This window comes from Oryzias latipes, chromosome 8 (assembly GCF_002234675.1).
Source record: "Oryzias latipes chromosome 8, ASM223467v1".
Classification (NCBI taxonomy): domain Eukaryota; kingdom Metazoa; phylum Chordata; class Actinopteri; order Beloniformes; family Adrianichthyidae; genus Oryzias; species Oryzias latipes.
The window spans coordinates 14,391,107-14,418,947 of NC_019866.2; the positions used below are offsets into that span (position 1 = coordinate 14,391,107).

General features: G+C 37.4%; 3 protein-coding genes across 4 annotated transcripts; all 3 read left to right on the forward strand.

Annotated features, from left to right (window-relative positions):
* Positions 1 to 167: 167 nt before the first annotated feature.
* hirip3 (HIRA interacting protein 3) lies at positions 168 to 3,575 on the forward strand. Of its 2 annotated transcripts, none has more exons than XM_004071508.4 (8): positions 168 to 315; positions 497 to 617; positions 973 to 1,117; positions 1,192 to 1,530; positions 1,632 to 1,783; positions 2,608 to 2,755; positions 3,010 to 3,108; positions 3,263 to 3,575. In XM_004071508.4, exons 1-8 carry the CDS (start codon positions 242 to 244, stop codon positions 3,448 to 3,450), a joined length of 1,266 nt encoding a protein of 421 aa, XP_004071556.1. In that variant the 5' UTR covers positions 168 to 241; the 3' UTR covers positions 3,451 to 3,575. The 2 variants fall into 2 exon arrangements, with proteins under 2 accessions (XP_004071556.1, XP_011476606.1); XM_011478304.3 differs by having other exon boundaries at positions 169 to 315; positions 2,605 to 2,755.
* A 297-nt stretch (positions 3,576 to 3,872) lies between these two features.
* fam173a (family with sequence similarity 173 member A) lies at positions 3,873 to 8,559 on the forward strand. Its single transcript, XM_004071724.4, has 5 exons — positions 3,873 to 4,402; positions 4,499 to 4,603; positions 6,097 to 6,237; positions 6,794 to 6,844; positions 7,550 to 8,559. The coding sequence occupies exons 1-5, from the start codon at positions 4,241 to 4,243 to the stop codon at positions 7,730 to 7,732; spliced, it is 642 nt and encodes a 213-aa protein (XP_004071772.1). The 5' UTR covers positions 3,873 to 4,240; the 3' UTR covers positions 7,733 to 8,559.
* Positions 8,560 to 9,752: 1,193 nt separating this feature from the next.
* xpo6 (exportin 6) lies at positions 9,753 to 27,574 on the forward strand. The gene is made up of 24 exons (XM_011478307.3): positions 9,753 to 10,514; positions 11,246 to 11,336; positions 12,335 to 12,447; positions 12,766 to 12,963; positions 14,766 to 14,925; positions 15,031 to 15,108; positions 15,230 to 15,752; positions 17,602 to 17,728; positions 17,826 to 17,935; positions 18,400 to 18,508; positions 18,594 to 18,686; positions 19,440 to 19,512; positions 19,591 to 19,750; positions 19,928 to 20,020; positions 20,481 to 20,625; positions 21,439 to 21,588; positions 21,830 to 22,019; positions 22,154 to 22,309; positions 22,505 to 22,619; positions 22,704 to 22,875; positions 23,049 to 23,210; positions 25,733 to 25,831; positions 26,395 to 26,625; positions 26,890 to 27,574. The coding sequence occupies exons 1-24, from the start codon at positions 10,512 to 10,514 to the stop codon at positions 26,989 to 26,991; spliced, it is 3,453 nt and encodes a 1,150-aa protein (XP_011476609.1). The 5' UTR covers positions 9,753 to 10,511; the 3' UTR covers positions 26,992 to 27,574.
* The last annotated feature ends 267 nt before the right edge of the window (positions 27,575 to 27,841 follow it).

Sequence of the window (27,841 nt, forward strand, 5' to 3'; positions counted from 1 at the left end):
TAGATACATGTATATCAAACCACAATATTTTTCAAGGAGTTGTCCGCGTGTAGTTTAATGTTTATCACGTACAGTAGTGTCTCTTTTCCCCCCAGCTTTATTGAACATAGCGTTAACATACAAAATCCAACTCGTGCAGTAGTGTCTCTTTATTCTGAAATCCTGTCTTTGTTGCGTCACTTCCCATTTCCGGTCCACGCCATTGTTCCCGCGAAAGAATAAAGATTGTTTGTTTTTAGCGATGTCAACTAAAAAAGAAAGAGCGGAGATTGGCAAATTCGTGCGTCATCAATTACGAGATAAACCAGACCTGAGGTAAAGATAAAAACTCACCCATTTTTTACTTCTTAGGGGGGAGGAATAGATTACTAGTTCTAATCTAAAACGTAAACTAATGTTTTAGCTAGCTGGGCCTCAAGTCTGTTGTGGAAATTTTCATCATTTTATGGTTCGTTTCTATGTTACTATTTATAAATATATGTTGTTTCCGTGGCAGCAAACTGACTTTGGGGCTTTTAAAAAGACAATATCTGGTCCATGTGGGACGCGAGTCATTAAGTCCTGAAGCGAAGGCGGTCATGAAGCAAGTGGTTCAAGAGGAGCTTGCAAAGATGCAGGTAATCTTTAATGCTTATTAAAGGGGATGATGATTTTTATTTCACTTTTTTTTCTGTTTTGGCAAACTTTCAAAGCCTAAAATTGTGTTTTAACCTGTAAAAAATGTAGATTGTAAACCATCAAACAACATTGATTGACATCTACTAGATACAGCAGCAGTGAAGATTGTGCTAGCCTATACAAAATCAATTCAGTCCTTCCTAATAATAAGGGTTCCTCATTGAAATACACTGTAAGACACAAATTAGCCCTCTGTTCCTCAAGATGAAACGGTGCGACTTTCACTATTTTTGATTTTTATTTGAATAAAGGTTGGTAATCCTTAAATTATTGGAGTATCTGTGTTCTATGTAGGGTAATGACGATGATGAAAGCGATTCTGAAGAAGTCGATGAGCCCCAAAACAAAAGGAAGAGAGAAAACCAGGATGAGGAAAGTGAGGAAGAAATTGAATCCAGGGGGAAAAAAAGACGATTCACGCCTTCAACATTATCATCAGGTAGATCATTTATGAGTTCATTAGTCGTAACCTGTGGTTTTTAGCAAAAAAACATGTCTTATCTGTGTGTTCAGATGAAACTGGAAGTGAAGATGACCGTCAATCAAGATCATCGTCTGAAGGTAGAACGGAAGAAGTAAAAACAATCAGTCCGAAGAGAAATCCAGAGAATAAAGAGGAGCTTGTGAGCGACAACTCTACAGATGAAGAAATGAACGAGTCAAAGAGTAAATCTAACGAAACAGGTGCTTGTAGTAGTCCTGAGCAAAAGCCGGACAGCCAAAAGATCACAGCAAATGGCAAAAAAGAACAAATAAAAAATGCAAGCGATGGAAGGAAGACGTCTGAAAGTGATGCAGAGAGCAGTTCTGGAAAGAGTGATGCGAGCAATGGCAAGGTTTCACCTGAAAACGGTAAATATACAAACTTTCATCCATATTACAAAGATTTAAATCTTTTATTTTGTCCGTTTCTGGTAACAAAACGATATATGTTCTTCTGTTGGATCTTTTAGAAGACAAAGCTTTGGTAAACAAAAGAGATGATGGATCAGACTCAGATTCATCCTCACTTCCTTCCTTGGAGGAAGACAAGGATCATGGGAAAAAGGCAAAAGATGAGAAGAAAAAGACAGCAAAGGGGGTGGAGACCAGCAGAAGCCAAAAGGTGAGCTTACAAGTTATTATTCTAACTTGAGGTTGAAAGGAAAAAAACAGATTTTAATTTTGAATCAGTTATTTTATTGCCAAAAAAGTTCAACAGATACATTTCCATCATTACTATTCAGTCCCAAAGTTCAAATACAATCGTAAAGTTCTTATATTTTTGGTTAAAATATAAAATCCTATATATTTGTTTTCCTTTTTTGCAAATGGTTAGCATAAAAGTTAAATGAAGGTTAGAAAACAGATTCCCTCTGAATGCAGTTTTGAAGCCTGTCCTTGATGTCTGTCTTTGCTACCACCAAAGTTGAGGATAGATGAGGAAAGTGTTTTCGTTCCATTAGGTTTTTTAAAAAAAAAAAGCCAAATAAATATAGGTTTAAGACGGATGTGTTTAGTCATGATTACAGAATCTTCCTTTCTCCTTCAGCTAAAGGTTTGGAATCAAAACCCTCTAAAATTCAATTACCATGACATGCATATAAAGATGAAGAAGTCTGGAGATGAGGACATCATTTAGTCAGTCAAGATACTGGTTAAAGCATCATTTATGGTGTTTTTAACATGTTATCAAGGCATGATGGAGGACATATGTAAAGAAAATTAAACTTGAAATTGCAGACAAAAAATGCTGCTGGAAAAAAGCGGATCTCTAATGAACTACTCCCGCTCTGCAGAAACTATATCCTAATAAATGACAGTTTGTTTTATTTTTGCCTAAAAACAGAATACCATAGTAGGAAAATAGAGCAAAAGATGATCAGAGTGGGACTTTAAACACTGCAGCTTCACCGCTAAAAATGTTTCTGTCTTGCCACATTCCAGCAGGACGGCGACAAAGCAATAGTAAAACTCAAACGCTACATCTCCCTGTGTGGTGTGAGAAGAAATTACAAGAAGCTCCTGGAAGGCTGTAAATCGATTCGAGCCAAAGTGGCTGTCCTAAAGAAAGAACTGGAAGATCTCGGTGTCCAAGGTCTGTTCGGATAATTGTACTTTTTCTTCATAAGTCATAGATGGCTATCCTCTTGTCCTATATATTTATATTTTGGTTGGAGACTTTGATAAAGTGTCAGTTATATTATCTGTATTTGTATGTGTTAATATAAATAATGTATGAGACAGATAAGCCCATAAATGCTTGGTTAATGTTTGCGATATTTCTAATCAAAAGTTTAAAAAAAAACACCACAAATACTTAAAATACTTTTTTTTTTGGCTTTATTTTAGGTCAGCCGTCTCTTGAGAAGTGTAAAAAAATCAGAATGAAAAGGGAGGAAGCTCAGGAACTGGCCGAGCTTGATGTTGGGAACATTATCGCTACACAAGGTACTTGTGTTAATTTGTTTCTGGAAAAGATAAGCTAATAAAGTTTTATCTGAACATTCATTCAATAAATCTTTTGAAGTAATTTTGTTCCGTCTTGCTTTGTGCTTTTGTGAATTCTGTGGTTTTTGCATGTTGTTACCTAATTACCTTTCAGGACGGCCTAAACGCAGAGGAATTTCAGCAAGGCAGGAATACAATGAATCCCCATCGCCTGCTTATCAGCGCACTCTCAACTCAAGCTCTGGCAGTGATCAAGAAAACAATTCTCCCAGAGAACGCAAAAAAGTATCAGATTGGGCCAACCTGCGTGGGATCATCAGTGATGACGGAGACAGTTCCTAGTAGCACTAATTATCGTTCATGTATTCATTGTCATATTATGACAGAATTTAAGAGGTTTATATTCTTTGTTGTGGTGTGACCCATATTTTAATTTCTTTTAAATAAAACTGTTTATATTGTTTACAGATGTTTGAATTTGTATTATTTCTTTTTTTTTTTAATAAATTTGGTTAGCTAAATATAAGAGAAAAATGTTCTTTTTGGTAAAGCACAAAAAAGAACAAAGTAACAAAATAGTCATTAACAGTCATTGTTATTAATTACAACATTGTTTAGTCAGAAATTTTTGCCTACAAATATAGCTGGATTTTCGTTTATAATTTCATATTTTTTTTAAAAAAAAAAAGCTTACTTAAATGTTTAAACAGTATTTAATATTTTTTTTAAGGAACAGGAACCATTGTTATTTGTATGTACGGCACTTTTACGTGGACGGACTGGTGTTTCAGCCAAATGGCACCCCCTACACCTACGGGTCAAGTTAAGCGCGCAGTTGTGTTTTTACGATTGATAAAATGTATTTTAAGGCAAAGTAATAGTTTTTCGGTTGTTTTAAGAACACCCATTAAGCCAGGCAGAATAACGAAGCGCTGAAAAAAGAAACGATTAACCAACAACTTATCTGTCAGGGCTATTATTTATTAAGAGCGATTCTTGTCTGTATTTTATGTAACATTTGATTTAAATAAGATCGTACCTTAATTTCTGGAAACATGTTAACGACTGTTACTTGTGAATTAAGGTTAATAGAGTGAGTGTAGACGTACAGTGCGTTACGGTTGATCCAGGAATGGACGATGACGCGCCAGATGAGGCTCTGGCTGACATCAAAGGAAGGCAGATCGGAGGATGGGGTGTCGCTCAGATAGCCGTTGGCACTGGGTTGACTGTTTATGCCATGTGGGTTGGAATCCTTCAGCCAGGTTTCCGAAAAGTACCCCTAAAACTGCAGGTGTGCTCTAGATCGACTGTCTCAATTATTATCATAAAACTGTGGGGAAAAAGAAGGTTAGTCTGATAATTATGACTCCCAAAAACATGTCAATAGGTTCCCTACATTCCTGCCAGCAAAACCCAAGTGCAGAATGTGATGACGTTGCTAAGAGGTCGAAAAGGAAACCTTGTGGATTTGGGATCTGGTGATGGGCGCATTGTAAGTACAGAGTCAATTTTTGAGGGGGAAAAAACACATTTTTATCACTGTGAAGCAGGAATAGTTCCATTTTATTAATATTTAGATTTAATTAATTTAACTAGAACTCTGCTGCACGAGTTCTTACAAATACCAGGAGGCGGGCTCACATCACCCCAATTTTAAAATCCCTGCATTGGCTCCCCATATGCTTCAGGATTGATTTTAAGATACTTTGAACAGTTTTTAAATGTCTTAACGGTCTTGCGCCTTCTTATTTATCAGATCTTTTAGTAATGTACGAACCCTCGCGGACCCTGAGATCCTCTGGCACTGGTCTGTTAACCATTCCAACTGTAAAAACTAAAACCTATGGAGAAGCTGCATTTCAGCACTATGGTCCCCGCTTATGGAACAGTCTGCCAGAGGGCCTGAGAGCCGCAGAGAGCATTGATACTTTTAAGAAAAGGCTCAAGACCCATCTTTTTAACCTGGCTTTTAGCTAATTTTTATTTATTATTTATTTATTTTACTACTTTTATTCATTTATTCAGTTATTTATCTATATGTATTTTCTATTTTTATTTTATTTCTTTATCCATTTTATCTTGTTTTATGAACTTGAACCTGATTTTTAACGTGTTATTTTAATTTACCTTATTTCAATGTTTTATCGTTTTTATCAATATGTTTACTTTTTGATTCTCATTTTTATTTCCGGTGCTTCCTCAGCTGGAACCTCTCCCTCTGGGACGGCTGCTGTTCAGCCACTGCGGCTCTGGGTGGGGACCTGCATCACCGCCTAGCTTTGGTGGAGCGGTCCCCGCCTGTGATGTTGCATTTGGCTGTCTATGCGGCTGTTCACAGGGGGGGAGGTTCCAATTACTAGCGTTTCCCGCATCATGTTTTTGTGCTCAGCATATGTTTTACAGCCTATTTTTCATTGTCATTTCCCATCAGTAAGAGAGTGGGAGGTGTGAAAGGCGTGGGGGGCTAGGTACGGGGAGGGGGGCCCTATTATTTATTTATTTATTTATTAATGCTTGCTTGTTTTTATATTTTGTTGTTTTAATGTAAAGCACTTTGTGTTATATTTTTATATGAAAAGTGCTTTATAAATAAAGTTTGATTTGATTTGATTTGATAGAAAGCCAGGGTTGAATCTTTAGAATCCAGTAGGTGAGGAGGGAAGGTGAAAACTGGAGCTGGTTTTGCTGAAGAACTGTTAGAATTAAGAATTAGAGTTTTTCACAAAAAAATTCTAAATTAATTTTGAAATCACCTGAGCTGGTGCCAGTTAGAATGGGATAGTTGACAAAAAAAGAAGATGCTCCAATACAGAGCCTTGGAGAACGCCTGAAACAAAGGGAGAAGCCAGAAACCTGAAGATTTTGAGCTAGATAAACTAAAAGGGAAAAGTGTGGAAGCCCATGTCAAAAGCTGCACTTAGATCAAGAATGATGATGTTGATACATATTCATATCCTGTACTGATTACCACTGTAACCCTTTTAGGTCCTAGAAGCTCATAGGCATGGGTTCAACCCAGCTGTTGGTTATGAGCTCAACCCCTGGCTCATTTCTTTAGCCCGTATTCATGCTTGGAGATTGGGTTATCATGGAAAAGTAGCTTACTTGCGAGAAGATCTTTGGAAGGTTTGACCTTTTTTTAGATTTATTTTTCATAATTACATCAGAATCTAAGACTTCCTATACATTATAAGCAATTAATAATGTGAACTCCTGATATCTGGGTTCCAAAATATGCCTTATTCACTGGGAAAAGGAGAAACAAAACAAAATATTGGTTGTTATATTGTAAGCTCCTGATCTAAACCGTCTTTAGAGAAGTAATTTGGCCAGGTTTGGCTGATATAGACCAATTTGTTTGTATTTGTAAACGACTTCAAATGTCTTTTCATTTTAATTCTTAATTTTCTGGTCATCTGTATTTATAGTGACCACACGTCATGCAGACAACCAGGTCAGTCAGTCTGTAAGAGAAAATAGTGGAAAGCAAACAAAATATGACACTAAACATGTAATAAAAATGGTAAAGTTCAAAAACAAAAATATGCAAAGATTAAATGAAAAGAAATTCGTTTTTTAATGAGTATATTTGCATTAGAGTTCCTTCACTAGTCTGTTACACACAGCTAATAAATTGTAACAATTCTGGTGTATTTATACCCTGATTTGTATTTACTTACAGGTGGACTTGACAAAATGCAAGAATATTACAGTTTTTTTGGCTCCAAGTGTGGTGAGTTTCATAAAAACTGTGAAATCATAAAAATGTTCTATATCCTCCCTTTTTTCTTTACTTGTTCTGTCCAAAAACTGAGCAAACAGATGAGAGCTGAAGGCCTTTTGTGTTGGACAGGTGTTTATTTTTACAATAACGGGTTATATATCTTCGCATAACCCCTTTTCTTTTTTATAATGTTTTATTTGGGGGGGGGGGTTCTTGTGTGCACGGCAGCCTGCTTTTTCTGAGCCAAGAAAATAAAATGATCCTTATTATTATTGAGCATTGTTTCATTTTATTTATTCTTTAAATTTTAGTTCTGGTTACGTATTTCGCCATGTTGCTTTAATTAAAAGGTGAGTTTGGGACATAGCAGTATTTTATGCCTAAATATGTAAATCTTTAAAACAGACAGAGGATATAGTACTTTCTTTTTTGGCCGTCATTAAAAACTGGAATGACGTGTTGCATTTTTTCTGGCTTATACAGAAAAATATTGCTTATAGTTTCAATTTAACAGTTAACAAATGATTTGTAAATGATACAGGTGATGTAGGATTGAATGTTGGCCATCTGTTATCATTTATGTGTGACTAATTAGAAGATGTTTATATTTCATTGTGAAACTATGTCAGTTATTATTAGTGTTGTTTTTTTGGTAACTTCATTCATTCTTATGCATCTTAAGGGCTTATTGTTTTGTGATTTTCTGCTTTCTAGCTTTCATTGTTGCAGGAGAAGCTGCATGCAGAGCTTCCTGATGGCGCCTTGGTGGTAGCTGGTCGTTTCCCTTTCCCAGACTGGGAACCCTGCAGAATTGAAGGACATGGAGTTGACAGAGCATGGGCATACAACATGCAAGCTCAAAAACAAAGACTTTTAGGAAAAGTCAGCAATATTTAGACACAGTACAATGAGTTATTCATTGAGGGGTGACATATATACACAACCTTTACCTGGCTGGAGTTGGAATTGAAGTAACTTTCACCTTAACCCATATATGGTGACATCAGTGAAACTGACAAAAATCAGAAAGGACCACTTGGTTTGTGGTAAAATACACATCATTTTATTTTTAAGAAAAAAGGGGTCTGTGTTCTCATTGGTTAAGGTGATCAAATAAATTTTTAAACTATGAAGTATCCTTTTATCATAGTTTTGAAAGGCTATCATTTTAAAATGCAAACTATTTTTTAAATTAGGAATTGTTTAAATGCCCAAAATTGATCAAATAAAATACAATTTCTGCTGCCTATATTGCCTTAGGGAAAATACACACAATCGATGTTTTTAAAAATGTTTTCTCATACCATTTGTTTGAGCGGCCAGTTAAAGAGTTAAAAAATTATTTCAGGGATTGCTAAAAAGATTATATAAAATATAAGTAGCCAACATTTGTGTTTATAAAATGCTAAATCGTAAAATCTTTACTATATTTATTTGAGGTTTTATTTTTAAGGTGGACATGTGTAAAGTAGTTCTGAGTTATTTGTATTTAGATTTATATATTAAAGGAATTTATGATAATAAAAAAACTAAGTTAAAGCCATTTAGAGCCAACTGTCTACAACTCAAAACATTGCATAGCAACCCAACCTCACATTGATTCAAACTGTTGCGAAATGTCTGGTCTAACTGGGTTGCCTTCTGGTTTTTGGTCTAAGCTGACACTATGTTAGTTTTTTGTTTTGTTTTGTTTGTTCATTAAAATGGATTTGATTCTGACAGTACTCATTTGTCTCTTCTTCTTGTAAAAACTGTTTTTTTAAACCGATCTCATGTCACGATGAATAGGAAAAGATATGCCTGCATTTGTTGAAATATTCTGCTTTAGTAGTTAACCAGAGCAGCCTAAGTATGAAGTAACATACAAAACTGAGGGACAGCGGTATTGCTGACTTGTTTGCACAGCATTTGTTTTACCACTGTAACAGTTGCCTCCTTGCACATCTGTCAGTCCCTAATGACCATACCAATGCTCAAAAAAGATCATGAGGTTTCGGGTTAATTTGGGGCTGACTGTATGCAGCTAGGATGTAAAATGGGTTACCCCTCTTGCCATTGCAGTAAAATAAGGAAGGCAGAATGATGTGTTTTTACACAACACAGTGAGGCAGAGTAACAAAGAAACAAGCTGCATCAACATGAGTTTTAGCTGCTTTTAGTATCTTTAACACAAAACTGAAAGCTATTTAAAGACTTTTGTCTTTATTGTTTGAATTTACTGATAGAATTCTTTGAACTAATTTATTTGTAAATTCTTTGCATTACTTTGCGTTAAATTAATTTAAACAGGCTTTAGTATTCAGTGTTTTGCATAAAAGGGTTAAGAGAAGTTTAGGCTTCATGGTTTTCTTATGGGTATATCTGTCTTTTTACCTCACTTTTTACATGTGTGCTAATATTTTTAAATATTCTCAAAGATGATAAAGGTTCACGTATTAATAACAGTGTACTTTGCTATTGTTTTGATTCAGCTTTCCTTGCGTGATATAAATAGACCTCCATGGATATTGAATACTTGTTGACAGTATTCACTTCCTTTTTTAGACTTTCAAAATATTAGATCTGTGCATGAATGGACAATATTTTTTTAAAGGTCAAAATTGCTTAATTCGTTTCCAATCACGTAAATAATAATAATTATTATTATCATTATTGTCATTGTAGCATAAATAAGTTATGTATTTTTTAATTTACTATAAAGAGGAGAAGTGTTTACTCTGGTCCCGTGCTAAGGCCATTTCCGTCAATTGTTTTCATCACTTCCATACTTTTGACATCTTATTTGGCTTTTTAAAAGAAAGCTATTCAATTATTATATTAATTTCTAAACAACACTGGCTCAGAAGTGTAGTTTTTTTTAATTTATTTTTTTTTTTCAGCACATGACGTGACGTTCCAGCAGGGGGTTGGATTATGTCATAAGAGGAAGTTGCGAAGCAGACCCTAACCTGCAGCTAGCCACCGACTTGAGCCGCCCTAAAGCTGTGAAAAGAAGAAAAACAGGAACAAACGCGTGGAGTATAATTTGTCGTTTCTATAGTACTTTTTAGCTTTTAACCATGGCAGTGTATATGTACCCGCTTTTAACTTAAAACGCTGAAGACGCATTCTCGTGACCAACAGCCACAGACAGTCATGCCTACAGTTGCCACCTAGCTAACGAAAGTATACGTTCCTTCTAGAAAGGCTAGCTTGTTAGCTAGACAGTCGCTGCGGCGCTAGCAACTGGATAATTTAGCTTTGAAATGGCTGACACTGAACGCTGAATAATGATGCACAATTTACCCGGTGCAAGAGTCTGTTTTGGTTTGATTTTTCACAATTGCACGTCCATGTAGACTAGAAGGTAGCTGTTAATGAATTCGGCGATAAATGGCAACGTTTCTGCTAACATATCAAATTGAGATTGATGGTTTAGTCTATTTTATTATCCGGTAAGTGAAGAAGCGTTTTTTTTAATAAAAAGGAAATTGATATTTTAAATTAACGACGATACTCAACATTTCTGAGGCTAACACAGTAGCAGACCAGTATGAACAGACTTTGCGGTTTCGTTAGCCAGGAAAACATTAGCTAACGTTAGCTGCAAAATTGGCTTGCAGCGTACCTAATGTTGGCTTAAAGGAAATTAATCAGCACCTACGTAACTCGAAGAAAGCGTCTGATTCAACTGATCATGGTATGTATAATTTATATAATAAAAACCTGCTTTATTGCGTTAATTTCTGTCTTCCAGATTGCTTTGATCTCAACTTCTGGTTTGATTTTCACATTTCGATCTTGAAAACCTAATAAAAGTAAGCACATTTGGGTGCAGCTTCTGGTGATACCATGTGGACCTTGATGTTTCATGTCATAACGGTTTAAGACTAGGTATTTGCCTGGAATGCCACAGGCCAATGTGCTGTGTCATACAAAGCCAAACCTCTTTGAGTGGTGGAGAGCCTTGGCAAGTTGTGTCTTATTTAAGGAATTTGGATCTGCCTTCGCTTCACAAGCCCACGTCTCAGTTTGGCAAGACTAGGCCCAATTTCCTACATGCTACAAATAATTAGCCTGATCGCAGCTTTAAACTGTTGAACTTTTACTCTGTAGTTTTGGTAAACAGTTCCCAAAAACATCAATTACACAGTGGCAACAATGGAAGATGAGATGTGCAAGTGTGGACATGTTGAGAATCCAGCTCACTGCATGTCTTCCTAAAGCCAAGAGGGTATTTATGATTTAAAAAAATGAAGATTGTTGTGCACAAAATGCTTTAAAAAAAAAAAAAAAAAAAGCGAGGCTTGCTTGCATTAGAGTTATCCGATCTTACATTATATTGTAGTGATCTGTTTTTCATGTATAATTTTGTCAACTGATGTGCAGCATTGAACCTGTACTCCAAAATGTTCTTTTATTCTCAATTAGTCTTCGGAGGAAGGATCACTGCGCGCTTTAGAGAACCTGATGACAGAGTTCTTTCACAGCTGCACAACTAATGAGCGGAAAAGAGAAATCGGTAAGTGCACTTTTAAAATAAAATCCCATTTATACACACCAGAAGCAACAGCATGATTCAATGCTTTCTCTCTCTCTTTTTTTTTCTTTCTGTTAAAATGCTTAAGAGGACGTTTAAATGTAAAAATAGGCAGCCATCTAAATAAGCTCACAGTCAGTGTCTATGATAAACATTGCTTTGAGGCTGAAATTAAAGGTGGGCCAAAAGATCATGTGAGAGTCTTATGGGCCGGTTCACAACCTAACACTGCTCTCTCCTTACAGAGCGATCGGCCCATGTGAATTTGTGATAAGTTGTGCTCAAGGCTGCATGAATACTAAAAACAGTAGACGGTCAGCAAAGGAGTTTTAGGCAGAAAACATAAATTAATCTGAATCAGGATGATTGTTTGCTGCACACATATCGTGATGGTATTTACTAAAACGTAGCTGCTGCTTTTACATTCAGCACTTAAAAAAAGTCGTTTAGTGTACTGACATATCTTTTTACAGTTATTAATCAGATATGCAATTGAAAAAAGCCAAAATAAGTATAATTATGATTATTTATTTTGAATAAACACGGCACATTTGAAATAAAACGCCCTCTCTCAGATATGAGGCCAGTTTTGTGTCACTTCCTCCTCATTTCCTGCAAGTTCTTCCCACTGTGTTTGATAAATGAAGGTAAAATGCCACACTTGGAATATTGCCTTTTCATCATATTGTAAATTTTATTCAATAAAGCCTTATATTCCAGTCATAATTGTCGGTGCTAAATGGGTGAAGTGACTCATTTCCCCTTTAATTTGGAGATATTGAAGCTCGAATATCGCACATTTTTACAGGAATGCTTAATTTGGTGCATTTTGGTGATCTTTTGTTCATTATATATTTTTAATAATAACATTTTATGTCCACTTCCCGCGTTGTGATACTCTGCTTTCACTTTGTTCCAGCTGAGTCTACCATGTCGTGCATGTCTGTCTAAGATCGTATCTGCCTTCTTTTTTTCTGCAGAAGAGTTGCTAAATAACTTTGCACAACAGGCTGGAGCGTGGCGCCACTGCTTGTTCTTTCTCTCCAGTACTCGAAATGAGTATGTAATGATGTACAGCCTCACAGTATTTGAGGTAGGTTTCGAGGATCGCAGGTTTAAGAACAAAGTCCTTGTATGCACAGAGATCACAGGAAGTGCTGTGTTAGATGTTTGGTGTGCGTTTCCGCTCTTTCTTTTACCTCTTTTTCTCTCCTTAAGCAAGTTGGTTCTTTAACCATTATTGCAACCACGTTTGCAGTGGAAAATGCAACAAAAATGTGTTTTAAAGACTCTGCCTTCTACTGACTGCTCATTTTTTAATAAATACATTATTATTACAACAAAGAACTGAAAAAAACGTAACTGTTGTATACAGATCTGTTTAAAAACGTGTTTTTTGTTTCTATTTTAGAATCTGGTGAACAAAATGTGGATTGGTTTAGCCTCTCAAGATAAGATGGAGATCCGCAGCTGTCTGCCCAAACTTCTGCTTGCCCAACACAAAAATGTGCCCTATTTTATCCGTAACAAACTGTGCAAAGTCATTGTGGACATTGGTCGCCAGGACTGGCCAATGTTCTACCATGATTTCTTTTCGAACACGCTTCAGGTAAGCCCTGCTGATGTCTTTTCTGCTTTTCAGAAGTTTTCAGAAAGCTTCAATGAGATCTTCCCAGCCCTGGTGCTTAAGATCTGCCACATCGACTATTTCCTTTTTGCTTTTGGTGCTTATTAACTAACTTAGGTGTTTCTAAACTCTGACTGATCACGCCTGATTCAGGTCATCGGCAGCGGGAATAGCAGGGTGGTAGATCTAAAGGACCACGGCTGGAAACCTTTATTAAAATGGTAAATGATATGTTGGTTATTGCTGGATTACTTAAGTACTAATAAGTGGTTGTTTTATGCTACGGAGGGAATTTTTTTCTTTTTCTTCTCCTATTTGCTAGAACAATTCCACCTCCTACAATTGGAAGAGGTTTGGAGCAAAATGTCAAAGCTGTGCAAATCTTGTAAATCTTGCTGCAGGCTTTTCTTTCACAGCTCTATTCCGATAAGAAAGACTTTGTGCCGTATAATTCCAGCCGGGCACAAACCGGAATGATTAATTTCTCCTCCATGTTCAATTTACAAACGGTTTGCACTTCCAAATCTGAGTCCCCGAATGGTCATCTTTCAACGAATGTTTTGTACATAGAGCCTGAAAACAGGTGTAGAAACTTGCGTAGTGACGTTTGAACGAGAGAGTTTTGAACGTGAAAGCCCCAAACATGCATATATGTGCATTTACATAGACTTTTCGTTTAAAACGGGCAGTGTGAACATAGCTGTAGACCTGTGGGTTTTCAAACCACTGCCTCTAATGTAAAAAAAAACAAGGATAAGGGGATATAGGGCTTAGAAATTATCCTCAGTGACCCTTTGTGAGTTTACAAATTGTGTTCTTTCTAAAGTTTTCTATCTTTGATTTTTCTTTTGGTCAGTGTGACGATGCATTAGAGTCGTTTTGTATGTTTTGGTGATCTATCAATGGGTATTTTAAGGAAATTCAATACACAATGTTTTACAAAAACCGACTTTGCCTTTGAAAATGTTCGTTTATTTCAATGCTACACTGATTTAACACCCACTAAGATTTCTAACAGTTCTAGATTCTAAACAAGTCGAACGTCATGAGCAAACCTGAGGACTTTAAAAATGTATTTCGTTTGATCCAACACTTTAGCTTAGTTTAGTTTACATTTCCACAATGTGTCACAAATAACAAATCTCCTCACAATACACAACGTGAAAAAAAGGGACACCCCCAAAGCAGAAGCTTATTATTAGTGATCGGAACACTTCTGAAACCATTTTCTCTTATGAAGTTTAGAAATTTGTTAAGAGTGTGCTAAAGGTTGAGTCCAGGCCTTTTTTTCCCCTCGTGCTTGAATAAATAAATGTATGTTTCAGTAGTTGCATCATCTTAACTAGAAATGAGATGATGGGAATGTTGGGCAGCATCGGCCTACAAAGGTTGTAGTAAATCTAGTCAACATTCTGACTTCAGATTGTTGACTAGATTTATTTGTTTGTTTTATTTAATGCCAATATCTTGTGTTTGTGGTTTTGTCTATAAAAGTGATGAAAATAGTCTCAAAGTGGTGGAAAAGAGTTAGAAGAAGCAGGCCTAAATATTTGAGGTTATAAAGGTGGACGCTGCATGTACATACCTGTATTATCTCCATGCAGGATTGTGCAAAGACTTGAAGGTTTTTCTAAGAAACCTAAAGTGTTCCCTTATACGTCTTATCAAACATCCAACCCCAGAGAACAGTAATCTGTTCTTTTAAATGTCTGAAGCCGGTTAAGTCAGCCAGCAGAAGTTTCCTGTCTTTTTGAGTGGTCCGTGTGTCGATCTGTGCCCCACAGTTGATCCAGACTCCAGCGTTGGCTCCTTTGGGGTTGGTGATGTTAAAAACGACATCAGAGGAACTTGCATGCCCTCGAGAAGATCTATGTGTTGCTAGGAAAGAGGAGCTGCGTAAACTGTTGCTGGAGCAGGTGCCGACAGTGCTGGGGCTGCTAACAGGTGAGAACTATATATGTATAAAATATATATATATACACACACACACACACACACACATTAGGACCATTGTTTTTTGAACACTTATTCTTTCTCCATACTTTGCAGGAATCCTTGAGACCTATTGGGACAAGCACAGTGTCATCACTTCAACACCGCCTCCTTCGCCCACCTCCGGCGAGAGTGGTGCGTGAGTTGCTCTAGTTAACAAATGAGGCAAATTTTAATAATAAAGGCTTTAAGATGGACTATTGAAAAGATACTTCTAGGGTGTTAACACTATCATGTGCTTTTTGTAATCTTTCAGTGGAGTTGCTGGGCAGTTTGTTTCAGGGCAGCCAGTACTCAAAGTTGCTTTGTCAGCCAATGGCAGCTTTGGACAATGACGGTCATCAGCTCTGTTGTCTGGTTTTGGAGTGTCTGGCTCACCTGTTCAGCTGGATCCCTCTTTCCACAAGTATTACCCCAACGCTGCTGGCGTCCATTTTCCATTTCGCACGGTTTGGTTGTGACTTACGGACAAAAGCCAAGACGGGACCTTTTATCTCGACCTCCTCAAACGGATCGCTCAATTGTGGCACAGGGCCCCCAACATCAAATGGACAAGGGCTAAACGGACAGCAGAGCGGGAGTACTAAAGTGGATCGCGCTCGGCTTGGCGTGCTCGCCATGACTTGCATCAATGAACTGGTGTCAAAGAACTGCGTGCCAATGGATTTTGAGGAGTATCTGCTGCGAATGTTCCAGCAGACATTTTTTCTTCTGCAAAGGCTGACGCGAGAGAATAATGCCCACACGATCAAGAGTCGCTTGCAGGAACTGGATGAGAGGTATGGATCAGTTTGTAAAGCCGTTTGTGGTTTGATTGCAGAAGTAATGTTATAAAAGCTACTTTCTAGTATTTGTTCTTGGCCTGCACAATAAATCGCATATTTATTGTTATCGCGATATCAAGCTGTACAATAGGCATATCGCAAAAGGCAATTGCGATAAATGGTTACCTTATGGCAGCTTGAAGAATTTAACAAATCAAAAAAATCCCTTTATGCATTTGACCAATCGGATGAAGTCCTTTTATGTTAGATGTACACTAGGGTCATTTGGAGTGTAATATAAGTTATGTTGACTCTTTTTTTTCTTTTTCTTAATTGAACTATTGCAGTGAAATGGAAATTATGTTTTTGGTTGTTTTTCTATTTGTTCACGTATCGCAAGCTATATCGCCATCGCAATCTTGATCATTAATAGGGCTGCACGATATGAGGAAATTTGCGATATAAGTGATCAATATGGCGATAACGATATAATTTGTGGTATATAAACAAATAGAAAAATAACCAAAAACATAATTCCCATTTCATTGCAACAGTTTAAAAATTATACTCCAAATGACCCTCATCGACATAGGTGACAGTCGTCTAACATAATAGGCCTCCATCTGATTGGTCAAAACATAAAGGGATTTATTTTTATGCGTTAAATGCTTCAAGCTGCCATAAGTTTGTTTTAACACATTTTGGGTTTATGATTTATTGCGATATTCACCGTCTTTCGCGATATGCATATTGCAGAGCTGTATATTGCGAAAACGATAAATTTGCGGTATATTGTGCAGGCCTAATCATTAATATGGAGTTTTCCTCACATCATGCAGCCCTACTCTGTACTATGAAAATCAGCCTGTGCTCATCCACAACAACAGTCACAAATTCTTTCTTTGATTTGATCAGCTGCTATAGGACATTTCTCCACGTTCAGACTTGCATTAATTTTGTCCAAAGATCTTGTTTTTATGAAGGGAACTGAAGGCCACTGCTCAGTTTTCTCCAGCACTTTTCAAAGATTCCTTATGGGGACCCTCCCCGAACCATTCTTCCTCAAGTGACCTGATTTACAATCTTTGATTCTTTTTTTCCAACCTCATTTCTTTCTAGACATTAATGTGTTCCCGTCTAAATAGTTTAAATGGTGTTGGACATTTTAAACCTAATTTGAGGAGTTTCAGTAATCTCCATACGTTGTTTTCATGATGTATGTTCATGATTGGACCTTTCTGAAAAGAAAGAAACATCTCTTCCATGAAAATGTGATGTGTCTCCCTTCATGGTTGTATAATAGTAAGAAATTCCCCACAGCTAGCAGACATTTAATGATTCATGAAATAATTCATTGATAGTCTTCAAACAAATAGACTCGGACAGTGTAGTTCTTTAAACGAAAGGATAAAGCTTACAGAATAACAAGCTTTCTCCATTATGTTTTTATCAAATCATTGTCTTTTTACTGGCTTTTTATCAGAGTTGACTCATACGTATTTCTTCCATGCCTGCACCAAAATGAGTCTCTGATCAAATTGTACATTTCTGGGTTTGTTTTGTGCTCAGTAACCCAATTCAAAATGTTCTTTTTTTGAAGATAGGGGTTATAACCTTTTTTTTTCTCCAAACATAAATGTGTTAAGATTGGGGTTTTTCCCCGAGGCTTTGCATTGTTGCTTTGTAACATGACGGTGACCTCACCGACCCTAGCTCCTGCACAAATGTGCTCCCATCCCTCATGGTTTGTTTTCAAGCTAAACATGTGTGATTCTTTACTCTAAAATCCTTTTAACTGTGCTAAATGGTCTGATAACCTAACCTAATAGTTGTTTTATCTTTTTTGTTTTTTTTGTCATTGCAGTTACTTGGAAAAGTTCACCGATTTCCTGCGCCTGTTTGTTAGTGTTCACTTGAGGAGGATTGAGTCAAGTCCTCAGTTTCCTGTTGTAGAGTTTCTTGCCCTGCTTTTCAAATACACCTTCAACCAGGTACAAGACACCTTTTCTAACAGTTATTTCTTAAAAGCAAGATAGTGATCACACAAAAAAAATCCCATGCAAACTTGCTTTATTGTTGAATTTTCAGCCAACGCATGAGGGATACTTTGCCTGTTTGGACATTTGGAGTGTGTTTTTGGACTTTTTAACAACTAAAATCAAAAGCAGGCTTGCAGACAGAGAAAGTGTCCTTAACAGGTAATCAGCTTTCATGTTTTTCTACGTTTGGTCCGTGTTTTGAGCTCAAATGAATTGATCTGCCATTCATTTAACTGTTAAGTATCCTCATGATTTGGTAGCCAAACGACTGACCTTGAAAAGAAGAAGTTCAAGACAAAACACTCAAGACATGGCTTTGTCTCTTTTGGCTGATCAGCACAGAATTTTTTTCATGTTTATATAAGATGAGCCATGAGATATTGCTATCCAGAGCAGCAGGAAACATACTAAGGGCACATCGTTTTATTTTTACTTTGGCTTTAAAGTAGTTTTTCCTGCTTTTGGTTCCTCTCTGACTAGAATTTTTGTTGAACTTTTATTCTGGAACCTGCTGATCTTTCATTTCTCATAGGCCGATAATAAAGGGTCAAAAGGAAGTGTGATAACCTGTGCATGTCTTCTATATAATATCTGTTCCAAATCAACTGTTTTGAATCTGACAGGTACAAAGATGCCTTAGTTCTTTTGTTAAGAGAGGTCCTGAATCGCATTCAGTTCAGATACAATCAGGCTCAGCTGGAAGAGCTGGACGATGAAGTACTGGACGACGACGTAAGAATATTTCCTCGTCTTCATACAGCAACAATCTACAAGTGTCTGTTTTCAGTGAATTAACACCTGTATTGCATTTCCATAGCAACAGACTGAGTGGCAACGGTACCTACGTCAGAGTCTGGAAGTGGTTGCCAAGGTGATGGAGCTGCTCCCATCCCATGCATTCTCTACTCTGGTAAATACATACTTGGACATATTTGTTCAATTCTGGACTTTATATATTTAGATACTACTTTATTAAAAATGGATCCATGATGTCTGGGTTATTACACTCAACAAGCAGCTACCTAATACTTATTGTATAAGGTCACTTCAGTTTGATGCTTAAAAAGATTAGCACCACTGAGGCAAAAGTTGTTCTTGATGCCTTTTTTGGTCTTTAGTCTAACAGTTCGTGACTCATTTGCAGGAAACTACTTCGATAACTTTTTTATTTTATTTATTTATTTATTTAAAGGCATCATTATGGGATTTGATTGGAGCCTGTTTAAGCCTTTTTATTCCATCTGTCCCCTCCTTTACTCTGTCCCCGTATGTTCTGTGAATTAAACCTCTGTGAGGGCAAACCTGCTGGTGTGTCTTGAAGCTCTATCATCGTATGTTGGAGTGAACTTTAGTGTCATTATATTTTTACAGAAGCATTAAATTCAATATGAATTGGTTCCCTTTTTGTAGCCACTTCCTCCAAAGTGATTCTTTTCTTTTTTTCTCTCTTTTGTTTGCTTCCTTAAGTTTTGATGCAGTTGTTTGTTAGAAATACATTTTTTGTGATCTATGATCATTAAATCAACAAATGTTAGGAAAGCACAATGTTCCTTTACTTTCTGGCCATGTTCATAATTGAATGTTGAGAAATGCTTGTTTTTTTTTTGTTTTGTTTTTTTAAGATTGTTTTACCTCATCTTCTTGCTGTCCTTCATCTCTTTAGTTTCCAGTCCTTCAAGAGAATTTGGAGGTTTACCTGGGTTTGCAGCAGTTTATTGTCACTTCCAGCGGATCAAGTAAGTCTCATCTAAATTAACCTTTGCGTAGACGTGGTGCTGTAAATCTGAGAATGGAATGGAATGTTTTTGTCTCAGGTCGGAGTCTGAATATCACAGCAGAGAACGACTGTCGTCGACTTCACTGCTCTCTCAGGGATCTCAGCTCGCTGCTTCAAGCTATTGGCCGCTTGGCTGAGTATTTCATAGGGGAGGTCTTCGCTGCACGTTTCACTGACGCTCTGGCTGTGGTCGAGAGGTTCGTGTCCGCTTCTCATTTCAAATAAAGAACATACATGTAGAGCAGAACTGTCTCTAAATACAAAAGATCGGAACATACGACGCTGACTTTGACATTTACGTCTTTTGCCGTCTTCCGATTGACATGAATCCTTTCATGTGTCTGGACTTCATCCCTTGTCACATTTCTTTGTAGATTGGTGGAAGTGACTTGCTATGGCTCTCGGACCACCCTGTATGACCTTGAAACAGCTGTGCCTTCTGTGCTCAAACCGGACCTCAGTGATGTGTAAGTGCTGCATGTTGAAAAGGAGAAGCTGCTGGCACAGTGTGCACACATAGCGGGAAAACCTTGCTGACATGATAGGAGCTATGGATGTTTGTGACCATTTCCATATTTCAGACCATTCATGTTTAGAAGACTGATAAGCCACTTATGTTTGTAGTTTTAAGTCCCAGCCTCTCGTTTAATGCCATTTCATGCTCAATGTAATGAAGTTCAATTGTTCTGTTTTTGGGTGTGACTAAACTGATTTTCCAAGTGCTGCACTTTCTGTCTTTCAAAATTGTAGAAATCTTCCCAACACACATTTCTGATGGATTGTTCTGTCAGTTTACTTCCAAAGCTGTTAAATGCTGCTCTGAACACAGCTAACTGTTAAAGAAGCAATATTAATGTAGGTTTAGAGCCACATTTGATGTGAAGTATGCTCTGTATTAATACACGTGTTCTCTTCTGCTTAATACAGACATGCACAAGCCCTCGCTGCACTGCAGGCCTACTCGCACTGGCTTGCACAGTTCTACAGTGAGGTCCACAGTCAAAACCAAAGTCAGTTCATCAACCTTATCACTTCTGCTGTAGATGCGGGCAGCCCACTCATTTCAGCTAAGGTAGTTGACCTCATTTTATTTTATTTTCATGCTTTTGTTCAGATAATAGCTTCAGCATTTTGTTTTATATTAAGTGGAACAGTGGGCTTCCTGTTGAAAGTGTTATCTTTTTTATGCGTGGGACATTTTCCCCTTTATTATCTCCATCATATTCTAGAGAGAAAATCTGATTATGTCCTCTTCATCCACTTTGTTGGTGCTATTGTTGCTAGATAAAGTTCACTGCCTGGAACTGGCTCTTGTTTAAGTCCTATTTGTAAAGCAAGGGTGTCAGCTCTGTGACCTCGAGGCTTCCTTCCCATATACACCCCCACCCCCCTTACTGCCGTATATCCTGGAGTCACACCGGAGTAGAAATGGCACCCCTGGCCAAACTATCAAAAACAACACAACCTATACCCCAGACAATACAGTCTTTCTCGTTGGTGGAACACACATGTTCCATATAATCTGCAGTAGCTGGAGCAAGGATGTCTTTAAAACAAGCTAGAAATGAATTTCTGAAGATTGATGTTAGATGTGCTCTAAAGTATGAGCAGCAGGTGACAGGCTTAATTTAAAAAACATTTGAAATTTGTGATTTTATTTTGCAACAATAAACTGTTTTTAAAAAAACGAGCAATTTAAATATATATATCCAGTAAAAGTCAGATTTTCCTTTTTCTGTACTTCAGTGGATGAGGAGAATTTATTGTTTCGTGTAGTTCAGAATTGAATAGTTGGTAGTCACTATGATCTCTCTGACAATGTTGGCGTGTGTGATTACATGGAATCTATCACACAGCAGTTTTCTGTTTCCATTTGAAATCCCAGGTACCAGAAAAGCTGCTGCTCTCCGCATGTCATCTGATGGTTTCCATAACCTCCACAGTGAGGCCCGTGTTCCTGGTCAGTCTGCCAGCAATTCAGAACATCTTCAACTCCATTACAACTCAGAATCAGAGCCACAGACTTCCACAAGAGGTAAACGTGGCCTCCTGCAGCGTTCACAGCCTTCAAGTCCTCTTATGCTCTCGTGTTTTTGTTGAGTAGTGGAAATCATTTCCTGTTTAGATGACAAATCTTTTTTTTGTGGTTTTTAAAGTTACTGTCAGTGTTAAAGTTTTAATTTGCCTCCAAAAAAACGTATATTTCCTCAAAGTGTTTTAAACATTGAAGGATTGTATCGAACAGATTTTTTTTTTTTCATTTTCTTGTCATACAGGCTCACATTCTGGTGTGTAGATCTTTGTCCAACATGCTGTTGCTTACATGGCCAAATCTGCCGGACAGTGAGCAGCAGTGGCATACCCGCTCAAGCAGCCACGCCAGCCTATTGGCAGCGCTTACTCGAGAATATCGGGATTTACGAGGGACAGTGAACGTTACACACAGACAACCTAATCTGGAAAACGGTCAGTATCCATTTTTTTTTGTTTGTTTATTTTCCTGCCTCCCTCAGATTTGAGAATAACCTGACTCCTTTTCACGTTCGGCTTCTCTTGATCCTCTTTTAACTTTTGTTTCCAAACGTCTTTTTCCACTTCAGTGAAAGCGGTGATCCAACAAACACTGCCTGTGCTTAAAGACATAGTGGACAGCATCTCCAGTGAATCCACTAAATCACGACAGATATGTTATCAGAGTCTTCAAGAGTCGGTCCAAGTCTCTCTGAGCCTTTTTCCTGTGTTTATCCAGCAGGCAGGTCAGTTCCTCATCAGTTTTATTTGCTTCTGATTAGAGCTGAAGCTGATCCCCTCCTCCTCCTCACTCTATTAAATATGCATTCTTTCTTTCTCTGATATCTTGCAACAGAATATTGTACTTTCTGTAACATTGTATTATTTCAGGCACAACAATGCGTATGGATACTTTTATCTCAATCCCTTTTCCTTTGTAGACGTGACGGATGAGATGTTGGCTTTCTTCTTGACACTGTTTCAAGCTTTGAGGGTACAAATGGGAGTCGCCTTCACAGGCCAGATCCTCCAGACTTTCCTCAGCATGTTTACCAGGTAAAGAAAAACTTCCATTTTTATTGGAAAGTCCAATTACATTTGCAAACTGTCTTAATAAGTTTTTTCTTTTCTGTGCCACAGGGAACAACTTGCCGCCAGTATTCTGCATGAAGGCAGTGCCGGGTGCAGAGTTGTGCAGAAGTTCCTGAAAATCCTGCAGGTGGTGGTGCAAGAGCCAGGCCAAGCTTTCAAGCCTTTCCTACCCAGCATCCTTTCTCTGTGTATGGAGCAGGTGTACCCTGTTGTGGCAGAGGTCTGTTCATTTTCAATCCTGATTTAATTTTTTTTTTTTTAACAATCACAGTTATATAATGGTCTGCTACGACAGCAAACTTGGAAGTCTCTAAATTCAAAAGGTGCCATAATGTTCAAACTGCTTTATTTTCATTTGCTGAATGTAAGGAAAGCAATATTCTTGTTTTTCAGCGGCCCTCTCCAGACGTCAAGGCAGAGATGTTTGAGCTACTATACCAAATACTTCACCAAAACTGGAGGTACTTCTTCAAGACGTCAATCCTAACCACTGTCCAAAAAGGTGCTGCTGAAGACACCATGGAGAATGAGCCACAGTTCACAGCCACGATGCAGGTGTGTTTCTGCTTTAACCCACACAAGCTTTTATTGCACTTTATGGGCTTAAAGTTGTTGTTGTTCTTTCTAGAAGAATTGTAGTTTCTATCATTTTTATGTTCAACCATTGTTCACGCTAACTGACAAAAAGTTGATTTTGTAAATAATTTGGTTTTTACGTCATCACCCAACATGTTGGTTAAAAAAAATCAACCTTATGTTTACGTCTGAGTAACATGACTTTTAACTAATATCTCAATTATTTTATGTTCTCTGAATAAACAGTTGATATTTCACTTGTATGAAACCTTTAAAATACTAAATATGTTCATGTGAAGTGAGCGTCATAATGCATTAACAGTGGTCTCCAACCTTTTTTAGGCCACAGACCGGTTTATTGTCAGAAAATATTTTCCCAACTGGTCTGAATTTGGCCACGAATATGTTTAGGCTTCTGGTCTCTGAAAACAAACAATTTCAATTTAAAATGCTACTAGAAGAAATTTTGTATTGAAGTCTGAAAACATTAGTAGATCTTTTTTATTTTTTTCCAGATGACAAAGATTCAATGAAACAAAGTTTTTGATTTGTGAAAGTTGTTTCTGATTCGTAAAAAAATAATAAAAGCAACATTCCACTTTTTTTAATAGAATGCCATTATAACACTAAGAACTCAACCCAGTCTTAGATCATCTTTTAGGGCAAAAGGATTTTTTGTATTTTGTTTTCACAAAAATCCTCATTTATTGTGTATTTGTTAACACAGAAGAATATTTTCTTTTCTCAAATTTCTCAACACATGCCTGCCTAATTCTCCCTTTTAGTTGCAATAATTCATATATGTCTATTTCATCAGTTTGCACAAATCAGAAATGACTCTATTTGATAGATTCTTTATTCTTTGTAAAAATGTTTGCGGCTGGTTTAAACTGTGATAAAGATTTTCTCTTTCATGCCAAAGTGGAAGCTAACTTCAGCCACGTCAAATTGTTAACGATGGATAAATAAAGCAAAATAAAATGACACAACTGTCGTAAAACTAGGCGTTATTTTTTTAAATGAAATAAACATGAATCCACTGTGACTGCATCTTCATTCTCTGCATGAGTGAAACATTCAGAAGTCAGTCGCAGCATATCAGACAAGAAGGCAGCTTCTGGTACCTGAGAACAACTGTCTTCATAAATCTGTATTTGGAGTAAACCTTTTGGTCAAAGTCAAAGGCTCTTCTTCGGTTTCCTCACTGATTCTTTTTCTCCCCGAAGAAACTTTTCAAATGCACTTAATTGTTTGGTTTTTGTTTGGCTTTTAAGCGTGGAGCTACCAACTTTGTAGTCCGAGCAGCTGCTTGAAGTCCTGCAAGACAGGCAGATGGGGTGAACAGAATCCGGTAGTTTTCCAAAATAAAACAGAAATAATCGAAGTAAGCGCATACATTTTTTTGTCTGCAGCCCGGTATCAAGTAGCCCATGGACCGGTACCGGTCCGCAGCCCTGGGGTTTGGGACCACTGCATTAAAAGACTTGATGGGAAAAACCCAGAATCCAATGCGTTTTAACAAACCCTTTATTTTGAATCACTCCTTTGCTTTAAATGAGCCGGTTTATCACAGCGATCAGCCATCGCATCAATCGTTTTGTGTCCCTACTGCTAAATTTAACAACCTCAACATGCCAAGTAACTATACCGAAAATAAAAAGGTAAAATTGAAACCACCTGCTCCATGTCTTAATCGAATATAGCTGAAGTTATATTTGCATTAGAAAGTTAAAGTAAACCAGCAGTGATCCTTTTTTTTTTTTTTTTTTTCGGAACAGAGTCAGAAGGAAATCCCTTGTATTTAGAATGCAGTAATGGCGGCCTTTTCTTCAAAACCCTGGAACGTAGAGACTGCAGTTCTCTGATCTTCTTACTGCTAGAAATAAGTAAAGGGTTAAATGGCGGATTACGCATGTGATTGTACTATTTGCATAAAATTCCAACCACGGATGATGTCATCAGCTTGTGTCACATTTCGTAGTAATTGGGGCGATTCCCTTCCGATGGCCTTGCCACCCGTGCAACTCGAGCAAATTGAAATCACCATGAAGTATGAAGCGGGCCTCAGGCTTCAAACTGGAGCAGGTCCACTTGTGGTGCCCCGGCACTTGGAGATCTTCATCAAAGACAACAATTAACTAGAATCTGAAATCAAAAATGATGAAAAGAAATTGCTAGAATACAGTAAAACTAGATTTTATTAATCTTTTACTTTCCAGTCATATGGAGTTGATCTTGCAAACACAGGTCAGTCATTATTTTTCCTGGCTGCCTCATTTCACTTTTCAGTGTCAGGGATTTGATCACAGACTGCAGGTGATTGGAATAAATTTGGTACTGATCCCTTTTGTGCACCATTTTTTTATCGCATATTTGCAGATTCCTGCATTTGATAAATATCTTCTTTGCAAAACCGAAACTAGTTTGATCACCTCTATTGACTGATTTTTTTTCTATACAATCAATTCTTGAGCATTTTCCTGTTTGGTTCTGTGTTTTAGGCGTTTGGGCAGTCATTCCTGCAGCCTGACATCCACATCTTCAAGCAGAATCTTTCCTATCTGGAGTCTCTCAACAGCAAGCACAAGCTATATCATAGAGTAAGTGAAGTCTTTTTTTTTTAAAGAGGGTCTTTTTAGCTACATTTCCAATTGGTTTTATTTTTTAGTTATCATCTGGACGCTCAGTGGATTCTGAACAGGAATTTTAAGGGTTGAGGAAAATTGATTTATGGGGGGAAAAAAGTAATTTCTTTAGTAACTGAAATTTGTATATCTACTTATAACTCTGCGATATCGTTTCTTCACTTTAGTTTAACAAATTATTCCATAATTCAGGAAAAACAGATGCTCTGCTGCCACTTTTGATCAGTGATGGTCTTCTGCTCCTCCTCTTCTGCCCTCCTAATGAGAACAGTTCTTTAGTGCTCAGACAGATGCTTAGCCAGCCATAGCATCTTTTAGATCTACTAGTATTTGATATTAGAAGACTGTGGTCAGCCTTGTTTTAACATGGCAGTCAGATATTTTCTGTATTACAAGGTGCTGCATAAACCCCTGATTTACAAAAACCTTTAAGAAAGTCAACCTGGTTCACCAGGACATTACTCTGGTTTAGTTTTAGGGGCTTTTGTCATTCTTTGATTGTTGTTTTTGTTTTCCAGAAGCTCTTTCGGACCTCAATGCTCTTCCATTTCATTAACGTGCTGCTGCAAGTTCTTCTGCACAAAAGTCACGACCTTCTCCAGGAGGAAATCATTGTAGCCGTCTACAACATGGCCTCCGTTGACTTTGATGCCTTCTACTCCGTTTTCATGCCACAGTTTCTCAATGGTTGTCATGGCGTGGACTCCAGCCAGCGAGGCGTTCTTGCGCGCAATTTCAAGCCTGAACAGGTAAAAATGTGTCAATTTCATCATGAAAAACTTTATTATATTGTTTCTTAATGCAGAAAAACACAAAAACTCTTATCAAACTTACTTAAACATAAATTAAAAATAAAAATTGAACTCCTTCGTAGCTGCAATATACTTTGGCACTTTGCAATAGCAGTTGTCTTCCATTAGCAGTTGTCAGGATGTATTGGTGTTTTGTATAACATTGTCAAATCCTGTTTATGTAAATGAACTGCTCTGGTTTGTCCCTCTTCCTTTCTCCAGGACTTGCCTTCATTTACTCAAAGTGTGCACCGGCTGGTGAACGACCTCCGCTACTACAGACTTTGTAACAGTAGCTTACCTACCGGTACCATCAAGCTATAGCACACTGACTATTTGAACCACTCCTCATCACTTCTGATGTAGTTTTATTTTATTTTTTTTAGTTATTTTTTAAAGACTCCCCCATGCTAACCACTTAGCCCAACACTCCTCCAGATCAGCTTCTCTGCTCTGATTCAGTGTGACGGTAAAGGAGCAACACATGCAGTTTGGTTGTGTATTTTGGAGGTTAAGGATGCTGATGATGCTGCTGCTGGTGACTTTTGTCCAATTTCTACTGTGGAAGGTTGGCACTCTGTCGAGCAGTGGCCACTTTGTGTATTGCCAATGATGATTTGGTGAGATGTGTGTACCTGGTCTGCTTTTGCCCGGACCTGGAGCAGTCTGAGCCAGCCTTCTCTCCCATGCCGCCGCTCTAAAGCAGGGTTGGGACTGAGCACTTTGAACTCATTTGGAGTTTTATTTTTATTTTAAATGTCTGTTTTTATTCATTTTGCCTTTTTTTCATCTCCAAAGGAGACAGACTTTCATCTTAAAATCTTTCATATCATTCCACTCTTAAAAAAACAAAAACAAAAAAAAATTGTGACAACCTGCTTAATAAATTGCTTTTTCTAAATAAAAATAAGTGGTTATTTCATTCTTTCCTGGTTGTTTTTCATTAGTGTAGCTGCTTGACTTTAAAGTGTTTTATTTTTAGTCATTGTCTCCAAAAAATTGAATTTGTCAAGTTACTATTTTTTACAAGTGAGAAGATATTGAATTGGTAAAAAAATAATTATATGGTTACAATTATAAACATTTTTATTGTAACAATCAATTTTTTATATTTTATGCATTACTTCTTTGTTCATTAGACCAAATCAGACATACGCGTTTGTGACGCTATAAA